This window comes from Camponotus vicinus, unplaced genomic scaffold (genome assembly GCF_025532165.1).
Source record: "Camponotus vicinus isolate PSW18456_S1 unplaced genomic scaffold, iyCamVici1.0 SCAF_3, whole genome shotgun sequence".
In the NCBI taxonomy this organism is placed as follows: Eukaryota; Metazoa; Arthropoda; class Insecta; order Hymenoptera; family Formicidae; genus Camponotus; species Camponotus vicinus.
The window spans coordinates 19,102,962-19,127,886 of record NW_028141967.1 but is presented as its reverse complement, the minus strand read 5'-3'; the positions used below and the strand labels follow the sequence as shown (position 1 = coordinate 19,127,886).

Sequence of the window (24,925 nt, the reverse complement as noted above, 5' to 3'; positions counted from 1 at the left end):
TTCAAAGAGCGCCGCCATGACTCGCAAAGCGGCCGGCTTTTGTTTGTGAAACAATGGTGCTCGGTGCTCACCTCACTTAGCGTGCCAACCAAATGACAACCTCTTCCGATATTTAATCTATTAGGGAAATTAGCGGGTCACGCGAGTGCCCGGTCCCGAAGGCGCGAGAAGATCGAGCGATCCTGGAGAGATCGAGACCTGCCTGCCTCCCTCCTTTCGCCCACGGGCAGCTTAGATCCCACGTAGATACACGGAAACCCTAATTAAACAATTAGTCGAGGAGTCTTGCCAGCAATCTTCTCACTACTCGCCTCGATGACAAGATCGATCGTTTCGCCGCGTTGAACTGGGAAAATTTTCGCTTATCCGCATCAACAATCTATTCTATCCGATCGTATCTTCCTAAAGATCATATTTAAGAGGTGCGGCTTTCTTCGACATTCTAGATCTTTGCGAATTAACTGTATTTAGCTTTTTAGACAATACGATGAAAAATAACGTATCAAGTTACGCGATACAAATTTTATAAATGACAAAGAAGAACGGATTAAAACAACGAAGTTCAAAGTATGATATCTGGATATTTCAGTATATTTCTTAATTGCGATTCTTAGACTCATATGTATCTAATCTTTGAAGGATGTATGACTAATCGTAATCGAATGACTAATTGTGATAGAATCTATAAATAAATATGAATAAAGAATCTCGCAATACTTTCTCTTGTATGATTTAGCATGTTATTCAATCATGAAACAAAACTATTTATATTAAACAATAAATAATTATATTACAAAATGTTACAATAATCTCGACAATATTAATCAAATTGGTCACAGTCGTTGCCGTTAAAAAAAGACGATCTGTCATTGTACGAAAGTTTCTCATCAATTCGCACGATTAATAATCATTTAATTAATCGATCGTCTCGATCAATTTATCAAACAATTTTTCTCTTTCTAATATAAAGTTGTATTTGACAAATCAGGTATCCGACTAGTATCATTTATGGCAGTGCAATCTCGTGAATTTAGTATCTGGACAACAGCAAAAAAATTTTCTTCGATAATATAAGATCATATTTATTTCATAATTTCCAAATGACAAACCATGCAAATACTAAATAAAATAATAAAAATAATAACTTTTATGAATATAATATTTATTTTATTAATTGATCTCAAAATTGTCAAAAAGTTTTATGTGTGAAAAGGGATAGAGAAATATTAAGATAATAAAACATTTAGATTTTTTTACAAACACTAATCCATATATCAACAATAAATATATTGCTATGACAATATATTGCTTTGACAAATTCTTTTAATACTGTTCCATTCTTGCGTTTAGTATGCTGTCGGTATCTCTATCAATTTTTATTTTGTATTTGTCAAAAAGTTTTACGCGCGAAAAGGGATAGAGAAATATTAAGATAATAAAACATTTAGATTTTTTTACAAACACTAATTCATATATCAACAATAAATATATTGCTATTTTGACAAATTCTTTTAATACTGTTCCACTCTTGCGTTTAGTATGTTGTCGATATCTCTAAGCAATTTTTATTTTGTGTTTAAACACAAATATCGACAGTATACTATTCTAAATGCAGTGGTTTTCTCTCAATATTTCTCTTTGCCGTTTGAAAAACGTGTCGGTAACGGACAAGGTAACAGAACTTTAAGAGTTAATTAAATCAAAGACTGCCGACGCGGACTCGTAATAAAAGTAAGAACACGTCCCGAGGTATGCATTATAGAAGGATGCAGCAATAAAATAAAAAGCTTTCAGAAAGGAAGAGATAACAGCCTTGAATGATCCGAAGGGTTTGTTGGGCGGCCGCTTTTGGACCTACAATAAAATTCGGGCTTCCTATGATTGAACACGCGGTGTGCGTCTGCGTGCCAAAATACGCAGATATCATGGGTTCACATTTTAAATATTACGGTTAAATCTCTTATGCAATATATGCACACGAATAGTATTCAAAGCGTTCGATTAAATTTAATTTATAGTTAAAGAGAGTAATAAAATATAGTCTAGATTAATATTTCACCAGAAAAATTAATTGAGCTTTTTAATATCAAGACACGAAATATTTTAGAAAAATTCAATATTAAAAATTTTAAATATTTTTTCCCACTAATTATATTTTAAGATTGTAAAATAATAAATCTTTTATTGTTCGTAGGATAAATTCAATAGAATTTTAATTAATTCAATAGATCGAAGCAGGTCGCTAGAAAGGACGAAGAGAAACATTTTCTTTCTTCAATCGACATAATAGAATTTGTCGGTTGATGAAGAACTCTGTTATGAGAAGTAGAAGACAAGGTAGGCTCCAAGTGCGGTACGATCGGCAAAGCAAACAATCGACGTGATCGAATTTTTTCGAAAATCGGTTGACAGTCTGGTCGACCAACGGATTTAGCCGCGTCATCGGCGGCTCCTTTGGGCAGCTATCCTTTTTTTTGCTCCGGACCCTCCCTCTTCTCCCAGCGTCGATTTTTAAAGGGGGAATCCCGAGATCGCTAATTGATTAATCATGACCCCCGGGAGTTATCAGCGTCCCACCACGCTCCGCGTCCGCCATGCTCTTTATTTCTTCCTTGCTCTCTTCCTTTCGCGAATCGCTCATTCCGACCGACCAATCTCCTCTTTTTCTCGTCCGTAGTCCTTGAAGTAAGGTGAAAGGACTATCCGCGAAAAAATATAACGTTGATGATGACGATGTTTCAACGAATCTACCTGAGCTTGTTGACTTTTCGCGCATATGCAATCTTATTCAAAATGATTTCAAAAATGAGCGCTCTTTAATCTCGAATGCACTGCAATATTTCTCAATTTGCTGCACGTAACCTACGTAAACTACGGTAGGAAATAAATTTAACACCTGAAATTTTCGGGCAGTTTCGTATAATTTAATGACGGTGAAGAACCTAATGTTAGATAATTATTTTTTAATATTTGATGTATTTTTTAAAATAAATATGATAAAATATATAAAATCAAATTAGTTTTTCGTTAAGAAAGAATTACAATCGAAATAATCCAAATTATGCAAATAATTTATAATAATGTAAAATTTAAATTATACAAAAAAAAAAAGAATTATATTTTGCATCGAAATATATATATTGACTATATTTTAATATACGTTTTCAGTTATTTAGTACTATTATTTATAATACTACTCAAGAAGATATAATAAAATAAAATATCATTAATTAATAAACATATATTATTTTTTGTTCGTTGCATAATATTAGAAATCAGTTTCATCTGTTTTTACATATTGATGAATTTATGTAATAATTACATTTTGTTACTCCTCTTTTTTAATAGCTTATGCAAAGTGCATTCTTAGCACTTGAGATAGCATTTCACACACGATCTAGAACGAAGGTGCAAGACAATTAGTAAAATAAAATATATGTATTATTACGTGGAACATCATTCTATTCGAAGTTTTAATTTTGAAACGATGGGGCTCCGGAAAAAAAGACCTTCCGTGGTGGCCTAATTACGACTCAGAAAGATAATTATTCGATTATTCACACTCGCTTGGTCGAAAATAATAAAAAGAGCCGATGGCTAGGGAAAAAAACGGGGATTTATGGGCTATTACGATTCGTTCTACTGGTAAAGCTGAATGCGCAGGAAAGATGTTCAGGAGAAGACAAGCCATGGACATCTGCAGCCATCTGTAGTGAGTTACTTCGAAGTAACCATACTAGTAGCCTCCCGAGAAACCTACATTCACATCAGCTGATAGACTACAAGATGAATGACAGATATATTTCATTAATATATATGTGAGAAAATTCTCTTCTCTTCAATATCTTCTGACGATAAAATAACTATCTCAAGTATCTCAATTTATTAAAGCAGATATCTTTACTATTCGATGTAAGTACAAAAATTAAATGCAAAAATCAAAATTCTTTTTTTTTAGTTTCTTTTGATAGAATGTATATATAATTTATATTTCATCTTTAAATTGTTAAATCAAATGACGTTAAATATTTAAAATACAAAATCGTATGGATCGATTTACAAATGATCAATTTAAAATTGCATTTAATACAGACAACTAATAAGTACGAAAATAGGACATAATTATTATTTTACAAACATTTCGGACAAAAACGCAATGTGTAGAGAATATCGGAGTTAAAATAAATAACATATCCTTTACAAATCTAATTCCGACTTTTAATAAGATGATTTATTTTTATTATAAACAATTTACATTACTGATATTATTACATTTTTTTCTTCCTAAATTGAATTAATTGTATATTTAAATTAAAAAATTGAATAATTTACTATTTATTGAATTTTAAGTTTATCTGCATATATAATCCTATCAGATAATAGATTAGTTATAGTAAAGGCTATCATAATATATATGCATAAATATATATAAATTTATTATATATATATATATATATAAATTTGTATGATAGTATATATGTAAATTTATGCGTGATGATATATATTGCAATAAAATAATCAATAATCAATCTTTCGAATGATACCTAAGGATGGGCAATTTTTTGAGTGATAAAAATTGCTCTTACTTTAAAGGGGGCTTGACTTTTTGAATCTCTCCTCGGCGACAGGAAATCTCGTGCTTGCTTTCGGCGAAGACGAGCAGGAAATTTCGATCGCTGTTTGACGACGCGAAAGTAACCAATAATACACGGGGGGAGAAGAAGCTTACTCGCGCGAACGCTGACGCGCGATATGGGCGGCCGTGCGCGTGAACGCGCGCGTAAGAATATAAAAACAAGAAGACCGGATGACTGCTAACTGTTTGTTAGTCTTGGGTTTTAAAGTCCGCGCGTCTGTCAGTCCAGAGACGTAATATTAGTGCTTAGTGTATGTACGCTGCCGCCGCCACTCCCGCTCATTCACTCTCCCTCTCTCCTTTCTTCCTCCTTTCTCTCTCTCTTTCCCTGTTATCCTTCCCATCTCGCATGATTCTCTTCTTTTCTCATTTTTCTACTATCTTTTTAAACTTCTCAAGTCACTATTATTATTATTCAACTATATTAATTATAATTAATGGAGCATGATCTTGATATGATATGACATGATTATCCGATATTTCAGTAATTAAAAAAAGGCACTTTATAAGGCACAAAATTTAATCATCTAGTTTTGCTGATGTATAAAGCAAATAATTAATTTCCAATATTATTATCGGAAATATTTTGCATTAATAATAATTGAAATTAAGTTCTTACTTTTTCTGACATCTGACATTTATTTTTTTGATATGTGAATTGTATATAATTTTTTAGAGATTTTATGCATACAAAATTTCACTTAATAAGTTGTGAAATTATGTTAAAATTCTTTCCATTAATGATCACTCTAACTTGACTCATATAAAATATTTGTATGGTGTCTTTATGTCTTCCCCTGCATTTAAAATTTTGATTCAAATTCTATAATAATGAAAAACATAGAGATACACAAATTAACTGAATGTTGCACAAATGATACATGTCGAGGAATTAAAGTATGTTAAATTAATTATTTAACATTAATATATAATTATATTAATTTTTGAACATAAAAATTTGTAATATATTAATAATAAAAAATACAGAAAGATTGGACAAGAAATATCTCTCGTTTTTGTAGGAAAAACGATTGCGCAATTTTTGAGAAAATGCCATGAATTATAAATACGATTCTTTAGAATGTACTATTATTGGAAATTTTTTATTACTATCATTCAATGTAAAAATAAATAAGATAAATAAATAGCCTCTTCGTGCTCGCACGACAAATTAAGATTACCACGTAATATGCATTACTCATCGATTCGCGTTAGCACCTTCACCGTAAAAAGCGCCTTGATAGCTCGTCCTAGTGGACCGTTATAAATAGTCGAAATTACTCGGAGGACCCGGGCAAAACGACGGTGTTTTAGCGGGCATTCTGGAAAAATAAACGACCGCGGCCGCGTAGGGAACAGATGACTCGCTACGCGGATGCCAACTCCTCGTTGGAGTGACAGCCGCCGTGGCCGACGATTGTTTTTCAGTTTACGTTAACGTTTCGCTTTCGTTTCGATACGGTCGTTGAACGAGCCGCTCGGTCGCCGCTGGCTCACAAGTCTTTATTGACTGCCGGTTAAATCGGGCCTCGGAAGGAGCCTCGTACGGAACTATTTGATTTTATGGGACATCTCCAGCCGCTCTCTTCGCGCGACAGGCGACGACGAGCTTGTTAAAAGGGTAGCCGCAAGGCTTCGAGACGAGCGTAGAGACCGGCGACTTTTTGCACAACAGGACTGACTTGTCGCGAGAATGACAACTGCTGAAGCCGACAGACGGATGTGCGTTCACTGACAGAGAATTCGTTTCATAAATGACTAACACTTTAGTCCTTAATCAGTCGACGTAATTCACGACTGTTTCTCGATAAAGGTCTTATTCGCTCTAACATTCGTCATCATTCAATCTCGATATTTTCAGCGATTGCTCACAGCGGAAAAAAATATCCGAGTGGCAAAAATTCGAGCGAAGGAGAAGAAGACGAGAGGTAACAAAGTATAGCGATGCTGAGTAAAGGACGACGCGGAGGGCGGACACTGGTCTTATTCGGGGGTAACTGAAATAAGGTATAATTTTCCGCGCCAATTAAGGTCTTTAAGAATTGCGACCAATTGAGCGGGAGGGTCAGAGCCTTAGCTTTAGGGGAGAGACGTACTACCATCCCCCTATAATTTATTATTGATTAGATCGGATCGAGAAAAAGAGGTCTTGGTATGTAGACTTAAGATTGGCTTGAGATTGTCTACGTATAACGGAGTGTAACGGCAAATGGCAGACATCGTTTTTCCAATTTCCGATCCGGATGTTCAAGGTATAATAGTAGCACTTTATGCATATATAATGTCTTTTATTTAACAATAAAATTTATTGACAGATAATTATTTTAATATATAACTTGCATGTCATCTGCAATGTTTAATTGCTTATATTTTTAGTAGCGATTTCTTTTATTAAGAAATTTATTTTCTTCTTAAAAGATAAAAATATGCTATAATTTTGAATTAACATCTTCAATTATTTTTATAATTATAAAATCCAAAATCGACGTGCATCTTTTCGACAACCAATACGAATAACATATTTTGCCCAACAAGGTGGGAGGCGAAAGTATTTTCTCATCAATATCTCGAGCGCGCGAGGTCATCATCGGGTCAAGTCAGGCGTAGTCCACGTTCCTGCGGTTCACACTTAATTAAACTGCCATAGGAACTCGGGTGCTAGCACGTGGCGAACAATACTGCGAGTCTTTAGCGGCGATTGTTATGGAAAGCACACCCTATATATGCACCGCATAGTTTCTCTCGTATCGTATCGAGAGAACGTAAAGACGAGAGTACGTAGGTACCTCTACTACCTCGCTTATACCTATGTACAGAGAAAGAAGGAGAAAGGAGGAGAGAGAGAGAGCAAAGTAACTTTTTGAAAGCATTAGCTGCGATTCAACTAGTACAACTTCGATCGCTTTTTATCCACTAGAGACGTGGTCTCTCGAATGGCAATTCTCATCACACTTTACAAGAAGAAAACTTTGATGTTATACAAAATGTTACATTTTTATGGCATTCTTTACAATTTTTTCTAGTAAAAAGAAATCAAATCTCCATTCAGATGTTATCTTTTTAATGTGTACTAAAATATAATATAAATATGTTACAATAAATAAGTTTTATAGACATTAAATATTTTAAAAATGTATTTAAAAAGGAATTTTTTAAACATATATATATAAGATATATGTGTATAAGATTGTGTGGATATTAATATATATTTAAAAGTACATTATATAATATATAAAACTAAAATATTGGTTATACAAATAAAAAATGTCTAGATAAGAATTAAATATACATTGGCCATGCAATCACGATTAAAATTTTAATTTTAATATAAATATTTAAAAAGAAAATGAGAACATGTGAAAATTAGATCATAATATTAATGTATATTATAACTGAAGAAGAATAAATGATGTGTAACAAGTGAGTAAAAAAAAATAATTAATATATTGATTAAGTATGTGGGATTAATTAAGTACTAATCTAATAATTTTGTTTTTATTGTAAAAGAATATTTTAAAGTTTAACAAATCTTAATCCGATTGAACTAAATAATTATTTCCTTAATATATTAAAGCACATTTTGATCAAATATTAGTGTAAGTAATCTCGATTGCGCAAAACACACATCAATTATCAAACTATCATCGTATATAATGATGAGCGAGTGATTGCTTTGTCGTAAGAACTCGAGAGGCCTTTTATTATTTCTCGCTGACACAGGTGACAAAACGAGAAAATCTCTAAAGTACCCGTACAGTTCCGGCGGAGTCGCGACGACTACGATGATCTAAAAATCTCCCACAATCCCACTCCGTCGCGGAATATTTCCCGGTTCGCGCCTCCGTCTGGATTGGCCATCGCGGAAAAGCGGAGTCGAGGGAAAAGCGACGGATTGGTTGTAGGGCGAGGCTTGTGTCGTAACGGAAGCATCGCATCCGGTAGCACGTAGAATATCTAAAGCTCCACCTATCTCAGAATTTGCGCGTGCAAGCTCGGGAGAATCGGGACCGAGAGGGTGGGCAACGAGAAGCACCGACGAGCTCGTTAATGAGAGGAGAGGTACATCTCTTCAATACATAGCGAGAGATCGATAGCTCATGAGAACACAGTCAGAATTTGATAAACTTGGCCTCTCGATAAAGGGACGTAAAACCATATTTCGACATTATCTGTGTGAAACTAGAAAGATTTTCATAAAATAGAAAGAGAGACAGGAAGAGAGAAAGAGAGAGAGAAAGGCAAAGAAGAGCAAGCGTCTCTTAGGTGGGGGTTGTTCGGGCAAAAGAGGGAGGCTCTTTACGAGGGAGGAAGGGAGAGTCCGCGGGTTGAGTGTGGTAATTCGAAAAATAAGTCTCCGCGGGCGACAAGCACACTTGACCGAAGCACACTCGAATCGAAAGGGTCGAGCACTCGGGAATAACAATTAATAACGCCAGTCGGCCTACCAGCGATCCTCTGGCTGCTCGAGAGCCTCCAGGGATTATGTGAACACGGAAGACATCTAGCATTCGTCGGCCGATTCTCCGCTCCGACGTGTCGGCGACGCTGGTAACGAGCGAGAGTGACAGTTGAGTGACTGGGAAAATTCAGTGTAATCTTTCAATAAGTTCACAAAAAAGGTGAAAAAGGAAACAACAAATTATAAAGACAAGATAGTGGAACTAGGTGACTATTCGTAACATGTGACGCGACGAGCTTTCTCATGTGTGTACACAGTCAACGGTGATTGTAACGTAATTATGAAGAAAAAGATTGAAAAAATTTGAAAAAGAGACAATTGAGAGTATAGGAAAAATCAATTTTCAGACAGTTTTTTATCGTAATTATTACGATAAAAGATCCGCGAGAAACTCGTAGTCACGAAATACTGAGTGATGGAAGACGATAAGCGCAGCGAAACGTCGCCGAAACCTTCTCAACCGACTCCCTTCAGCATCGCCGACATCCTAAGTCGGAGAACCTCCTGCGCGGATTCGAAAAGATGCGACTTGGAGAAAATCCAGGCTGTAGTTTCCGCGCCGATTAGAAAACACAATCGGGATTACGAGCGCGTAGCAGAGAACGAGCAGCTTGACGGAAACTACGATCATGATCAGGTGATTCATTATCCGAGATTGCCCACCCCGGAGCTGAGCATGGCGCACGAACTGGATATCCTGAGAAGGAATCTGGCGCAAGCAAATTTATCAAATTTTGGAAACATCCCGCACTTAACTCAGGGATCCTTCAAGCATCATCTCGAGACTCTGGAAAATCTGACAGCGTATCAGCCTGTTAAAGAACCGATGGAGACCTCTCACAGACAGCAGGACGAAGCGTTGGATATGAGTAAAAACAAGTATTTAGGTACGTGATACTGTTTGCGTGAATTAATTTTCATTGCGCGATATTGCAACATTGAAAATAATAGCATCAAGATTTTCTTTTCGCGTTTAATAATTTAACAATTAAAATATAACAATTTAATGTGTAATTTTATTACACATATGCATGCGATTACATTAGATAGCACTTTCTTCAAAATATAATTAAATTATTATTATATTATTAAAATATATATTAAAATAATCAGAAAATAAAAATACGAGGTTCGTGAATGCTGTTATAAAAATATTGACTGTAGGTTACAGTGATTAATTAATAATAATAAAAAATTTAGTAAAAAGTAAAATTAAAGTAAAATCTTTTTGGAAAATAGTTGGATTAATAAATGCTTAATATGTCGCGTGAATAAAAGCAATATCTTCGAAATGCTGGAAGATGGTGACCTATCGGATGATTTTACGTCGGGCACGAGGATGCGGGCTTAAGAGGTCATTTAAGCAGATACGCGTAACAGGCGAGCTCCTTCAAGGGTTTTTAAAGTTTAACCCGAGCGCAGATAACATAATTGAATGTAATTTTAGTAGCATAAGTGCCACTCGACTCGGCAGACGTCACGAGTACCGATTACTTCTTGCACTTGTTCAATCTCTGGCCGCACCTCTGCCAGCATCTCTGTTTCCTTGTCTCGAGAGCACGTAAAGATCCGTGGATTACCTCAAAAATTGTTTTAGATCAAGGTTACGATTCCTAATTATTTCCTAGTGTCTAATTATTTCCGAAATGTCCGCGATTAATTTATTCGAAACAGATGTATTAAATATTATATACAGGATAGGAATATAATTGTTATCATTAATCGTTTGCATTCGCTTGCGCTATATTTATATTGTACAATTTTGCACAGAATGGTGCTATTTTCTATTTATTAAATGGAATTTATACCAGTTCATTTTACAGCATTTTAGCGATATTTTCCTTAGTTAATCTTTGCATCCTTTTGTACCATATCCATTTTTTCGTAATGTATATTCGCCCTCGTAACTGCGAAGAGCAAGTATTGAATTACATGGTCGAATAGTGTTATCTTAATATAAAAGTAAACAGAGATATTTTCCCTCGCACTGACTGCTCGAGAAATCAATCATGATTAACAGCGTCCGTGACGCGAGATGTACACATGATTTCTATTTTATCTTTATAGAATCGTTAGATATAATAATAAAGATTTTTACGTTTACAATTGCCACTAACTTGTAGCTCTTGATTAATTATTTTCATTTCAGATTTAATAGATATATTTAATTACGATGATTTAATATATATTTGATAATAATTGGCTTCCTAAAATTATATCGATATATTGCAAATAAAAAATCAATTCCAAATGATTCAAAAAACTCATCGATAACGTAAGTAAATTTTAATAATTTTAGAAGAGATTGTAAATAGAAAATATATGACTATACAAGATTTCATTAAAAAAATGTTAAAGCTAGTGCTATAAAAAGTACACGATAATTAACTTTACGGAAACACAGTGTAACGCCTCCTCTTAAACGAAGGATCGTCACCTGAAACCGCACGAATCACGGTAGCATATTGTTTGCAGCGACTCGGGGTGAAGAGATAGGCACGAGCTGGCACCGATTCAAGGTGCACTCAGAAAATTACGAGTTCACTTTCACGAGGGAAAATCTCTCCAGTCATTTAATGTAATAATGAACATAATCGAAATGATATCGACATAGATAAATTATTTTTAATTCTTTATTACGGTAATAACTGGGAAAATTCTTTCCAATATACGCCTATCGTATGCTAAGAGACAGGTAGAGGAACCAAAAAGCGTTTTAGTGGTTTTAAAGGATCATCGATGTAATCAGAGTTAGTCGACGCCACTTGCTCGTCTGGAACTGTACTCTCGATATAGACGCGGTGTAGGATGTTTGACGAGCGCCGAAGGATGGACGCATTAGCCGGACGAGATGGCATCTAGTTGACGTCGAAAGTGATCAAATATAGATCTCTCTAAATGCTCCATATCCCCTGCTGACCACCGACGATAAACATTGACGTAGGCTGAGCGTTTTAAGCGCGAAATAATTATAATACTATCTCGAAGAACTTCGCGATTAAAGAATTCGCGGAAATACACTGACAGATGTAGGGAAAATTGATTTTTCTTTTTCCTCTATATTAATTTGAAAATTATAAAAGTAATAAATATAATTATATTTTTGTATATAAAATTTAATAAAAATATATAGAAAAGCATTTTTAAACCTTCTTTAAATATGATATTTTATTAGCAAATTATTATGATACTAGAGAATTGATTATTTCTACATTAAAGGCGCAATTTTTTTTTATATTATATATGAAATTTATACTAAATAATTTGGATTTAGTTTCTTTGATACAGTCTTCATGGACAAAGAATACTCGCGATCAAAATTGCAACATTACATCTAGTTAAATTTTCAAAAAAATAAATTGAATATAAAATATTTTATTTTTTATTAATATATGAATTTTTCATAATGATAAAAAGAACAAATATATCTCGATAGATATCTCAATAATCTATATAAAGTTAATAAAGAGTGCGAGCTATTTTTATAATCAATGGTTTAAGTTTTTTATTTTCTTGATTAAAAAATTGCATATTACTTTTTGTTTATAATGAGATATTTGTATTGCAAAGTAGCGGATCAAGCGCATTGCCAAGTAGAAGAAGTTAGCGTGATCTGCAATATGATTGTACTCTAGTGCCACTGGTTAAACTTAGAGGAGAATTACCGCGGAACAGAAGCGTAAACATGTCGGAGTAGCGAGTACATGTGTTAATGTTTGTTCGAGACATCAAAAGCAACGAAGCTCTCTCTTTCTCTCTCCGATCGTTCGCCGTTTCTATGGCCGTTCGCTGATGGTTACTCCGACTTTCGGGCTAAACGATTGCTTTACGGTATAGTTGCAGATTCTCGCGTGAATCTAAATATTTATCCGCAAACGAATTTGAACTCGGCAAGCTCGCGTTATTCGAAAAATGAGATTCCGTGCTCGTTGATATGCAGAAGCTTGAAAATCATTCTCTCTTTTCTTTTAATATACTGTAATAATTTAAAATATATGCTCTCTAGAAAATGTTTAATGGAATCAGAATGTCACGAAAATTTTAATAAAAGTTTCATTTCTTATAAGTTTTTATTAATTTAAATTTCCGTAAAACATGCAAAAGAAGCTGTGATTTTAGTTTTAAAATAGAAATTTATTCTTCTACGTTTTACAGATGAGGTGGAAGATGACGCATACGAGACGCAAAATTCGGGGCAAAGTTTGCAGAATAGAAAAAAGCGCAGCAGAGCAGCATTCTCACACGCACAAGTTTATGAATTAGAAAGAAGATTTGCCGCTCAAAAATATTTGTCGGGTCCGGAGAGGGCAGATCTGGCACGCGGCTTGAAATTAACGGAGACGCAAGTCAAGATCTGGTTTCAAAATCGACGGTATAATTTCTCATATATTTATATTTATATAATTAATTTCAGATTCAATGTAAAATTTTCTTTTTCGGGGAAAGAGAATCTAATTTTATATTACTCGGATTATAAATCCCCTTTTTTAAATTTCATTAAATATCATTTATTATTGTCTTTACTTCAGATACAAGACCAAGCGGCGCCAACAGCAGGAATTAGGTGCCCTCGTAAATTCTGGAAGCGCCAGGCGCGTGGCTGTACGCGTCCTGGTACATCCGGACGAGCATTTGAGGGGATTGCCTCTTCGTGGTTCCGGACAACTTCCCGGCCAAATGCCGAGCCCGCAAATTCACCCCGCGAACAAAGCGCTCGGCGGCTTCCCATATTATTGTCTACCGTATCATCCGCTACTCTGTCCGCCCCTGCACGCCACCCATGTTCAGGTACAAAGCCCGATCGCGCCCGATTTCGATCCGAATCAAATCTCGAAAATCAAGAACGAGAAATGAACGATAGATTGCTCGCGAAATGTCGAGTATCGTTTCATCATATCACCAAGATAGTCACTTACGTGCATGATGTAAAATACAATCATTTAGAATAATGGTATCTTAGTATCGCGAAATATCGAAAGAAGACTTTGAAAATCTGCGACTGTCTAAAAAATGAATTGAACGACTTGAAACAACAGCATGCTCAATTACACACGCGAAAATCATGATCAGCAAAGCTGATCTGCAGCGCGAACGAATTTCAATGTCAAATTTATTCCGGTGAAAAGAATGCATAATTATTTAGCAAATTGTTCATTTCAATATCGTTCATTTTTCAACATCAAGAGATTTATATCTGATGTTCAGATTTATCACATACATACTTGCAAGAGAAGAAAACACAGAGTAGAGTCGCCTCTTATATAATCCATGCGGTATATTTCACATATGATGATATATTTTTCCTGAAACAAAAAAAATAGACGTAATAATAATTATAAAAAGATTGATAAAAATATTTTGTAATTAACATCTGGCCTACATCTAATTTCACATTCTAATTAATTTAATTTAAAAATTCAATCAAAAACCATTGATACACCAGCCAACTAAATTATTTTAAAATATTTAATTCTTAAATTATGAGGCTCTTCACGAGAGTGTATCTTGCATCTTTTTTAGAATATCAAAGGATATGTTCGAAGTATGACTACATCTATATTGAATGTTACTAACGATTTATATGATATTTTTTAATAGCTTATCTATCAAATACGCTCTTAACACGTTACTGTTAAACCTTTCAATTGTATTTCGACGTATGATACAAAAAGTCTGTTTCTTAGAATCATAATAATATGCAGAATAATTGGATTTACTATTCATCTTATAGGGCTGTCTGAAATTATCATATATTTATTGTAATTCAATAACGATATAAAAATGATGTAAATTAGCCTGTAAATAAATGTATAAAATACGAAATATTGAGTCACCTCTATTTCCTATGTTGTCTGGGATATCAAACTTTAAACTTAAAAAAAAAAAGGAAAACTTTAAAGAATAAAGGTTCCCTTGTAATCTGCTAATTTAATGCTTCTCTATTTACTTTTTGATGTAAGTTTTTTAACTTTAAAGTTTCATATCTCGAAGGAAAGTGGAGATGATATTGTATGCAATTATTACATTGTAACATGCCAAATCATATCTGGAGCTTTTTACTAATTGGGAGAGCATTGGCAGACGTATAAATTATGACTTTTAACTAAAAATGGAAAATGTGTTCTTCAAATTACCTCTAAAACATGTGCAATTACTAGCGGACTATGTGCAATGTGTAAAAAGTCTGAATTAAATATCTAATGCTAACGAAATTTATTTAGTGTGCGTCACGAGTGTACTATGTTCAAATTCAATTTATTGTTTAAGTACACCCAGATGATCGCGTAAATGTCTTTAAATAAATGTATATCACCCAGAATCTATTGTGCGTGTATATTTTCTCCTTTTCCTTGGATTTCCTTCAATTTTGAAAAAAAGCGTAACATTGCAGGTGAAAAATGAGTTTTCTCATTGGTATTGCAACTGACTTTCTCATAAGGGTTTTAATGGTTGCATCTGGGTGGGCCCAGCAGACATCAGATATGTTTATTCAGACGCGGAGACGAGAAAGCTTAACCGACGGATGAGAAAAAATCTAGATCTGACACTCATCTGTTGTAAACAAAAATGTTACATTCCCCTCGCCAAAACGCCTTTTATATTCCGCCGTATAAATCCTTATGAGGCGGTCTTTCGAGTTGTTAAGAAGAGAATTAGTAGTTTTTAATGTATTTGTTTAGACTTCTTAAGTTTTAATGGCATGCACACAATACATTCTTCTTACGACATTACGACTTTACGATGTAAATTATTTAGCAAAAACATAAGAAAACAGAATATATTTAAATAATACATTTTTAAATGTTTTAAATGATTAAACAATTTATAAAAAATTAAAAGAAATTATTAACTAAATAATACATTTTATACAAAAATATACGAGAATTCGCAGATGAAAAATCGTTTATTCACTTATTTCGTAATTCGTATTTTTAGCGCTTTTGAGTATCAATAAACTATAGTGGTCAGCATAATTTTCGTGACGCAAGCCGCAAATTATTACGAGTTTCGGCACTAATAGCGATTGTACATCGACACAAGGCCTCGTTTAGCACGAGAGCATTATGACTTTACAATGTTTAGAACTGTTATAAACGAAGCAATAATGGACTGCAGAAACGACTATAAAGTCTACAAGCTCCACCGATTTTCTATTGCGCACATTGGTACTACCAACATAGATTACGAATAGAAGTCGTCGTACTAATTACTGTCATCAAAATTTGTATCGCATCAACCCTGCGATATAAATAAATTGCTGCAATAATATTACAAGTCTGTTTATTTTATATAACATATAATCGTTATAAATATAAAATTAATAATGATAGTGAGGAAGAAAATAATAATTAGTTAAATAAGTCTATTAATCACAATATAACAAAAATTTTTATATAATACTCCAATATTTTTGTTTTATTTATAAAAATTGAAATTATATCATTACTGAAATAACATTATTATTAATTGGCAACGTTCTGTCAACAAAATTTTTCTAAAAAAGTGTCGATGCCTTTAAGTTAAAAATATATGAATGTAAAAAACAAATCCCATTTTCAATCCTTGACTCAGGAATTTGCTATCGACAGTAACAAGCTCGCAATTTGTAGCGGGAGTACGTTAGTTCGAGTGCACCACTGACGGACTAGTCCCGTAAAACGAGAAAGGAACGATTTAACGCTCAATCAACCGACGAAAGCTAATTTTCATTAGCTGTTAATAGCGCAAGACCGCCCTCTCCCTTGATCATCCACTACGGCTCTACGCCTTACCCCCTCGTTACACCGTTTCTCTATAAGCGCATCTCTTTCGTTTGTCATCTAGAAAGCTTTGTGCGTTAAATAAATGGAAGATAAACTGGCAAAATTAACGTAAAATTTATTTCGCAGATATAATATACACAATTTTTATTTTTATACGCTACCCTAAAAATGTTAGTAAATAATAAAATCTGAAAATTTTTTTTCTTAGATACTTTACTTGCATTAAAATTTTTATAATGAAGAAAATATCATTAGAATCTTATATTTTGTAAGTAATAATATTATAAATATTGTGTTTTCTATTATAAATATATCACGTAATTATAAAACTAAATTAATATTAATATTTTTACTACTTTTCTTAAATAAATTTTTTTACATCTTTGTTAATATTCAAGAGAAATATAATTTTTAATTTTCTTTATTTAAAATATTCATTTTCTCTCTCTCTCTCTAATAATTATTATAACTAAAAAATAAAAATATATTTGATATTTCTGATATATCGTTGAATATCTTTTATGGTTTAATGAATTCGTAGACAAGTATATATATCGAGAATCATATTTACCGCAAAAAGATTATTGAGGCAAGATTAATTTGAATTTCATGTAAAAAAGTACAAAGAGGACAATTCAGCTGGTCGAGGCTGCATAGCAGCCATTATCAATTTTGCACGAGCCATTTGCGTGCGGGGTAAAAAAATTCTGATTTTTTCGAGCGTCTGCAATATCTTTTACAATAAATGTAAAACGAACGAGCAAATTTAAAAGTATAATTAAAACTTTTTTTTACATAAAAGATGTGTGTGTTGATAGTTCATAAATCGTGTAAAGAAAATCTTTAAGTCAAACTGTCAAAAAGATTCGCAATATGCAGTCAGTTTGCAATTGATAAGACATTAAAATAATAGAAAAAAACAAAAAAATGTAACAAGTTCCTCTTTATTTTCATGAGTACAACAAACGCGTGAATCTGATTTCACCATGCCCTCCAAGTAATATAAACGGAATTGCCGGTTCCAAGTTTGAGATTTCAGTTACTTTCGTCTTTGTCGTCACTTTTTCCTATCTCTCTTATATACCATTCTTCCGACTTCTGACACGCGTTTCAATTGGGATGGTTGCCAAGGAAACCTAGGAGCCGGAGTGTCACATGGACTATTGAAAACGTTAAAGGGGACACTTCTCCATTTCGTCGAAAACATTCGAAATGTCACATCAGAAACAAATAGGATTTATATATATAAGTATAATATAAATTTTCAAATATTTAAATCTCTTATGTGTTATTTCATTCCTTCAGCTCTGTGTGTTATTCTTTAGGTAAACTATATTTTCTGATGATCAATAATCTTAATTGAACTGTCGAATAAAGAGACAGCATAATTTTCTATTAATATAAAAAGTCAATGCTTATTATAGAATTATTACGAAATTTAGAGCATTTATTTTATAATCAAAGAAAACTAAAAACTTATAAAAAATTCGAATTAATCCTTGCTTTAATCTAATATTTTCTAAAATGTAATCATATTCTTTTTAGTAATATAAGAAAGAAATTTTAATGGAAGATAATTACCCAAGTTTGAGTATCTATTATTATTCGAAGAAAGATATAGAACTTCTTTAGTGTAAATTTTTCACTTTACACAGTTTTTACTTATTCTCACACGTGTGAAAATATTTCTTCTTCTCGAAATTAATGCCTGCTCTGCTTTGAATTTACGAAGGGAGAAAATCAGCCCGAGTACATCGCGGATCATCAAGCGGGTAACGACGCTTGAAGTCAAGGAGAACTTGTCGAGCGAACTACGGAGGGAACCGTTTCCTCCGCTTTTCCGGCATTTCAAAGAAGCAATTTAGCGATTTTTCGTGGCGAAGCGCCGTCGAGGAAAATTGGCGTACGAGCGGCCAATCAGCGGTGTTTCATGCAGCCGCCAAAGAAATTCTTTCGAATATTTCTTATACTTACGAACTACGAGGATAGAGACGTCAATAGCTTCACCAGCATGTATTCGATAATACTTCGAGCTTCTTCGCGCGTATTCTGAAAGCAAAAATATTACTTATGTTAGTAAAACAATAAATTATATGTTTAATCTCATAAATATAATACAAATGATGAACAGTTAATAAATTTTAACAAAGTACTTTGTCTTTTATGCTATTTCGAAAATTATGCATAATAAAACAATAGTAAATCATAACATTGAGTACAAAATTAAAATAAAAATCTTATCATTGATGATATGAAAGAGAAAACATATCTTTTTATAAAATAAAATACACACACATTTTTTTCTAAATGTCCCTTCTGTATCAAAATATAGAGCGCAGAATATGTCAGTAGCAAAAAGCATTAATTGAATGACTGTTTCACATGTTGGTAAATTAGAAATTTAGACTTAAGTTCTCCTGAGAGAGAAGCAGCTTTAACATCCCTCGACCTTTCAACACACTGATGTAAGCAACACATGGTTATAACTTGACACAGGTTGATAAAGTAGAGATTTTGATTTGATTAATATAAATATTTCTTCTTTACATGTAATAATTTCTTACAGAAAAAAGATTTTATATTGTTCTTTAAAATAGTTATTTAATAAATGTTTTTCTATATATATAAATTATTATTAAAATAAAAGTGTGTAAAGTATATGCATTTTTAAAATATCATTTCCCTATTATATTTTGAATGACTTTAATAAAAATATTCTAGCATAATCAGCAGTTTTAATAAAATACTAAAGTTAAGGAAATAATATAAAATAATACATATAAATGATATATTCTGTTTTTCAGATAAATACATTATTCTTTAATCTGAATATTCGGCAATCGATAATTCGCAATGCATATTTAAAAATGCACAATATTCAATTATAAATATTTATCAATTATAAATATTATAAATAAATTATAAATATTAATATTTTTATTCTGGTTTTTTTTTAAGTCTTGTTTCTCATAAGTCTTGTTAATGTGAAACAGAATTAATATGTAATAGAAATCGATTCATATCGTTGAAAAATATATCTGTCTAAAGGTCAGATGATTAATGATCTCTACATATATAGGTGCAAAAAAGCCTCGTCTTTAATTAAAATCGTTTGATTTGTAGACATTGGCCGTTTTATGCATATGCTCATTATTTGCACAGCATCGCGCTCTTCCTCTCTTGGGACCTCGCGTTCGTCATGGTTCCCCTTACAAGTAAATAAGATCGAATTTCTATGTTGAGCGTTTTATGATTGATTATCTGAATACATGACATCGTAATGGAACTATAATGATTAGAGGACACAACTATATGGTGCATGTGGAATGATGCATCGACGCGTTTTAAGTGTGAAAAACGCAATCCACGCTGAAAGGATTTAATTTATTTAATCGCCAAAAATTAATAACATTCTCTACAATTCTAATTATAATATAAAAGTTATGTAATTTATTAACAAATTTATTCATTTCCACATTAACATTTTTTCATTTAAGTTTTATCGAAATCTCACCTCCCTTTTATACTAAAATTTTTTTATTTTTTCATGTAAATGATATAGAGCAGTACTCGATCATATTAATCGATTTATCCTATCAGATTGAAATCTCTCGCAGGTGTAGTCAGGTGCATGTCTAGAATGAGAGCAAGTTGCGCTTCCTTCAGATACGATATGACCACATGAGCCTTATAAAATTAATAGTGACATTTTTATCAGCTTGTTCCCATGGTCCTTTATGGCACCAGTAGCACCATGAACACGATTACACTGATGTAAATCGTCTATGTAGGCAGCACTTGACTGCCAGATGACCCATCGTTCGCGCGATAACCTAAAAGGCGCCCATGGTTTCGCTCAAGCTGTCAGAACTCACCTATTTATAAATGCCATTTCGCCATATTTCTGTATTGGACCGCGAACTTCCAAGAGGCATGTGGATTGGATTTGATTCGATGGAAATCGATATCGATTGAAAATACACAGAACATTCATGAAGATGCATGTGTCATGAATAGAAAAAATACGCTATATAAGAAATAAATTGATTTCTTGCGAATTGTTACCTGTGTTAAAATTACAACTTTTTCATACAATTATGTATTTTATTGCATAATTTCATTCATATTTAACGTCACTACTATGCTAAAACTGCGCTAAAACTGTTGCCTGATTAGGAAATAACTTTTTGCTTATGTATAAAATTTGTGTTCAATTTTGTAGATCGATTTTGTAGATTGAGAATTTTATTTATCATTAAATACATGATTTTTTAAATCTTGTTTCCTTTTAAGATGTAAGTTATAATTGTGAAAGAATTATTCTATCGCAAAATTCATAAGTTGTAAATATAAATTCTTATTTTTACGGCAAGTTAAAACAATTTTAAATAGAATATATGTAGGAGAAACACAATGCACTTTTTAGATTTATGCACATTATATATTTAATAAAAAATTGAACATTCCTCGTAACTGTTTACAATATACGTACATTTCCGTTCTTATTAAGCAGGGTATATCACGTGAATAAAATTAATTTATTGCACAACTAACGTCTGCACTTGAAAGTTAGAGAGAAAAAAAACTGTTCGAGGCATATAACATCCGCGGAAAAGTGCTCGATGTTTCCGCAAAAGCCACTTGAAGCAATTTCCGCCTCTTATACGGTACGTTACTATTTCGAAGGGAAAAATCTTAGTCAACTAAAAAAACAGCTGCCAATATCGTAAACTTATTCTTTGATTAGCATACTTCTAACTTAACTTTAATTATTTGCGTATCCGTAATAAAATTAAAAAATACATTTTTGATTAATTACTTTGGCATATTATTTTTTCTTTTTGAATGTTTTTTTTACGCGATTTTTTCCAAGAAACAGCAATTTGATTTAACTAAATAAATAAAATATAATGTTTGTTTTAAATTTATAATAAACATATGTAGAAAATAAGAATAATAAATTTCCTTTCTGCTTTCTAAAAAATAAGAAATATAAATTCCCTTTCTCCTTTCATTTCTTTTTTTCTTATGTGGCATGAATTAAGTAATTATTTATAACATAAAAAATACATTATTATTCATAATAATTCTTGTCAATCATCGTTACATCAATTTTAAATTATTCAATAATGTTAATGCCCTTGGATTCACACATCATAGATAATAAAATTTAAATATTCATCAGCAAATATAAAATGTCAGTAGAGCATAATTTAGTGTCGTAAATTTAAGCTCCTGTCAACTGAATCACTATAAATTCGAAAGCAGAAATTGTACAGAGATCAATCATTCATAATTCTCACGTCAGATAATTCTTTCTCGTAAAGACCTACCATAATCGCTGTAGATTTTGATCCATAGGTATTTGTTCCATATAATTTACGTACTGCATTTGATAATTAGGCGGAGCAAGATAATTTGGAAATCCATATTCGCCACTAGAGACATCCATAGGCATCCGCTTGTCAGTCATAAGCTGTTTATTATCGGATTGGATATTTTTCAGATCTGAATACGATGCAGTTTCATTTCCATTCGCGCATGTTTTAAATTGCGTTTTGATTAATCGATCGCAATCGTGAACACCCGGTGGAGTTTCCGTCACAAAATTGTTCCTGTACTCTGGAACGTGCTGCCTGTCTGCCATATTATGCAAACTTGATCTTCCTGGCATTTCTGAGCTGACCTCTGATTTATACTCTGGGCTAATACTGGAGTCAATTCTCACTTCGTTCGAGTTGGATCTAAAGTCGGGACTGAGACGAATCTCGTTCGTCCTGAAATCTGTTTGCATCGGGACGCTTAAATCGGATCGGATATTCGGCCAGTAAGGACCGTTGTAAGATTCTTGAACGTTAGGTTTGCCATCCTTGATAAGAATCGGTACAGTAATTTTCTTCAGTGATTGATTCTTCATATTCTGCGCCTGCAGTTTCTCGGCATCTTCGATTCGGGCGCGTTTGTTCTTGTATCGTCGATTTTGGAACCAGATCTTCACTTGCGTGCTAGTTAATTTCAAGCTTTGGGCCAGCATCTCTCTCTCGGGTGCACTCAGATACCTTTGTTGCTTAAATCGTTGTTCCAGTTCATAAACTTGTGTCTGCGAAGCGGATTGTTATTTATAATTTAATGCTTTACGTTACTTAATTTTTTTAATTTTTTGTCGTGAAGTAAGTTTTTACAAAGGCAATTTTAAGTTTATAATTTATAAGATTAATCCTGTAAATTTTTATAAAATTTTTATTATAAGAGTCACAATCCGCTTGGATCGAATATTTTAATATTTTAATAAGTATTTATCAATTATCACTAATATAAAGAATATTTAATGTAAAGATATTTAACCTACTTGTGAGAACAATACTCTTGGTTTTCGTTTCGTTCTTTTACCAGATTGACTTTTGCGCAATTCTGTTTTGCTGGATGTAACAATATTACCTGAAAATAATTTATTACTTTATTAGAGAGAATGTATTCAATAATTTTTACTAATAAAATTAAAATTCTCCAAACTATAAAATATTTGAGAAATAAATGCAATAGAACATTATATTTCAATAATGATTTTTTTCTCTAAATTAAGATTTATTTATTTGTTTCTATCTAAATCTTGCTTGTCCTATTTTTTCTGACGATATATGTTTCTTATAAAATATCTTATAAAGTTTCCCAATCGCATAATATTAAAAAAAAGACACGGGAAAAAGCGGTATAGTATCTTTGCTATGATTTGTCATTTTTTATCATATTACAATTAATTTGAATTAATGAGAATTATTAAAAGAATAGACTAAACAATAACATATAATATAGCTTAATATAGTTTCGTATCGTAAAAATTATTATTAGAAATATTTATACCGTGAAAAAAATTATTCAATTTTAAATAAAATATTTATAATGGAATAATATTTACCGTCTTCAGTAATAGAAGTTTCTTGATACGGTGGTACCACCTGACTCAATTGGTGAACGTGATTGAGATCAGAATAATGCTGATAGTTGGGCATCGATTGCTCTTTAAATTTATCCATTTCCCAATTGTTTTCAGGTACAATATTATATGAATAATAATCTTGATGCACATGTTGTTGTTGTGTCTGATTTTGATGCGCGTAACAGTCCATGGCACCAAGCTGCTGTTCTTCATTAAGAATATCACGAACGCTGAACGGAGTCGATATTGAAGAAGACAACATTCTAAAACATCCTCGATTTTCAATCGAAACACTTGTGATGCATCGAACGTTATTTCGTTAAATAAATCCTGGATGATCACCTTTCTTTTACACTTTTTCTTAAATGAGTCTCATCTTCATAATTTAAGAATAAATTCGATGATAGAAATTTTGCTTTCACCTTGGACAGATTGCTGTACCATCGTGATAATTTTGATGAAATTGATTAATTTAAATCCTAATGGATAATCCTCAAAATAATAATTTAATAAATTTTTAACAAATTAATATTTTTCTCTATACAATTTTCGAAAACTTCATTAATTGTCAAGCTTGACTATAAATCCATTTTTTAAATTCACGCACAAAAACAATATTCTGCTCATTTTGTAAGCTGTCAAATTTGATTATGATATCTTTCGAATAAAAGTCTTGACAGTTCACTTATGAGTTTATCAATCACCGAAATTCAATAGCAATGCGATAAAAAAAACACATCACCGAGTGACGAGTTCGATAATACTTTGCAATCTGCAAAACTCGCGAAATTATAATTAAGAGTTGTTTATCGATGCGCTAACTATCCCTATTTCGGGGGATGGTCACGGTTGAGTGGTCGGGTCGGAGGGCAGACGTATAATGTGACTTGGTCTTGCAAGGGAGTCAAGTGTTGGTCCCGTCGCACAGGAACGTCACGGCGATACGTCGATGTGAATGTGTGAGCACATCAGTGTATATGACTGAAGATTTTTACTACTACAGTCACACACACTTTTCAATGATAACTCCGTGTATCATGATTTTCACGAAAATTAATTATTAATTGGAAAATATCGAATACGATTATTTTAAATGTATTATAATAATGTATAGTAATATATGTATGTTT

At 32.6% G+C, this 24,925-nt stretch overlaps 3 protein-coding genes across 4 annotated transcripts in view; 1 reads left to right on the top strand and 2 right to left on the bottom strand.

The window, feature by feature from the left end:
* LOC145969307 (cysteine-rich hydrophobic domain-containing protein 2) overlaps positions 1–24,925 on the bottom strand; it is a 166,546-nt gene that overhangs the window by 107,828 nt on the left and 33,793 nt on the right. For both annotated transcript variants that reach the window (XR_014438023.1, XM_083095316.1), the window contains exons 2-3: positions 18,833–18,907; positions 14,318–14,398 (exon numbers count right to left, since the gene is read on the bottom strand). The gene's annotated coding sequence lies outside the window, so the exon portion shown is untranslated. The remainder of the gene's footprint in view (positions 1–14,317; positions 14,399–18,832; positions 18,908–24,925) is intronic.
* Positions 8,662–15,384, top strand: LOC145969306 (uncharacterized). The gene is made up of 3 exons (XM_083095315.1): positions 8,662–9,982; positions 13,251–13,467; positions 13,625–15,384. The coding sequence occupies exons 1-3, from the start codon at positions 9,511–9,513 to the stop codon at positions 13,947–13,949; spliced, it is 1,014 nt and encodes a 337-aa protein (XP_082951441.1). The 5' UTR covers positions 8,662–9,510; the 3' UTR covers positions 13,950–15,384.
* Positions 21,993–24,650, bottom strand: LOC145968251 (uncharacterized). The gene is made up of 3 exons (XM_083093610.1): positions 23,775–24,650; positions 23,208–23,296; positions 21,993–22,958 (listed from the first exon to the last, which is right to left on the bottom strand). The coding sequence occupies exons 1-3, from the start codon at positions 24,055–24,057 to the stop codon at positions 22,188–22,190; spliced, it is 1,143 nt and encodes a 380-aa protein (XP_082949736.1). The 5' UTR covers positions 24,058–24,650; the 3' UTR covers positions 21,993–22,187.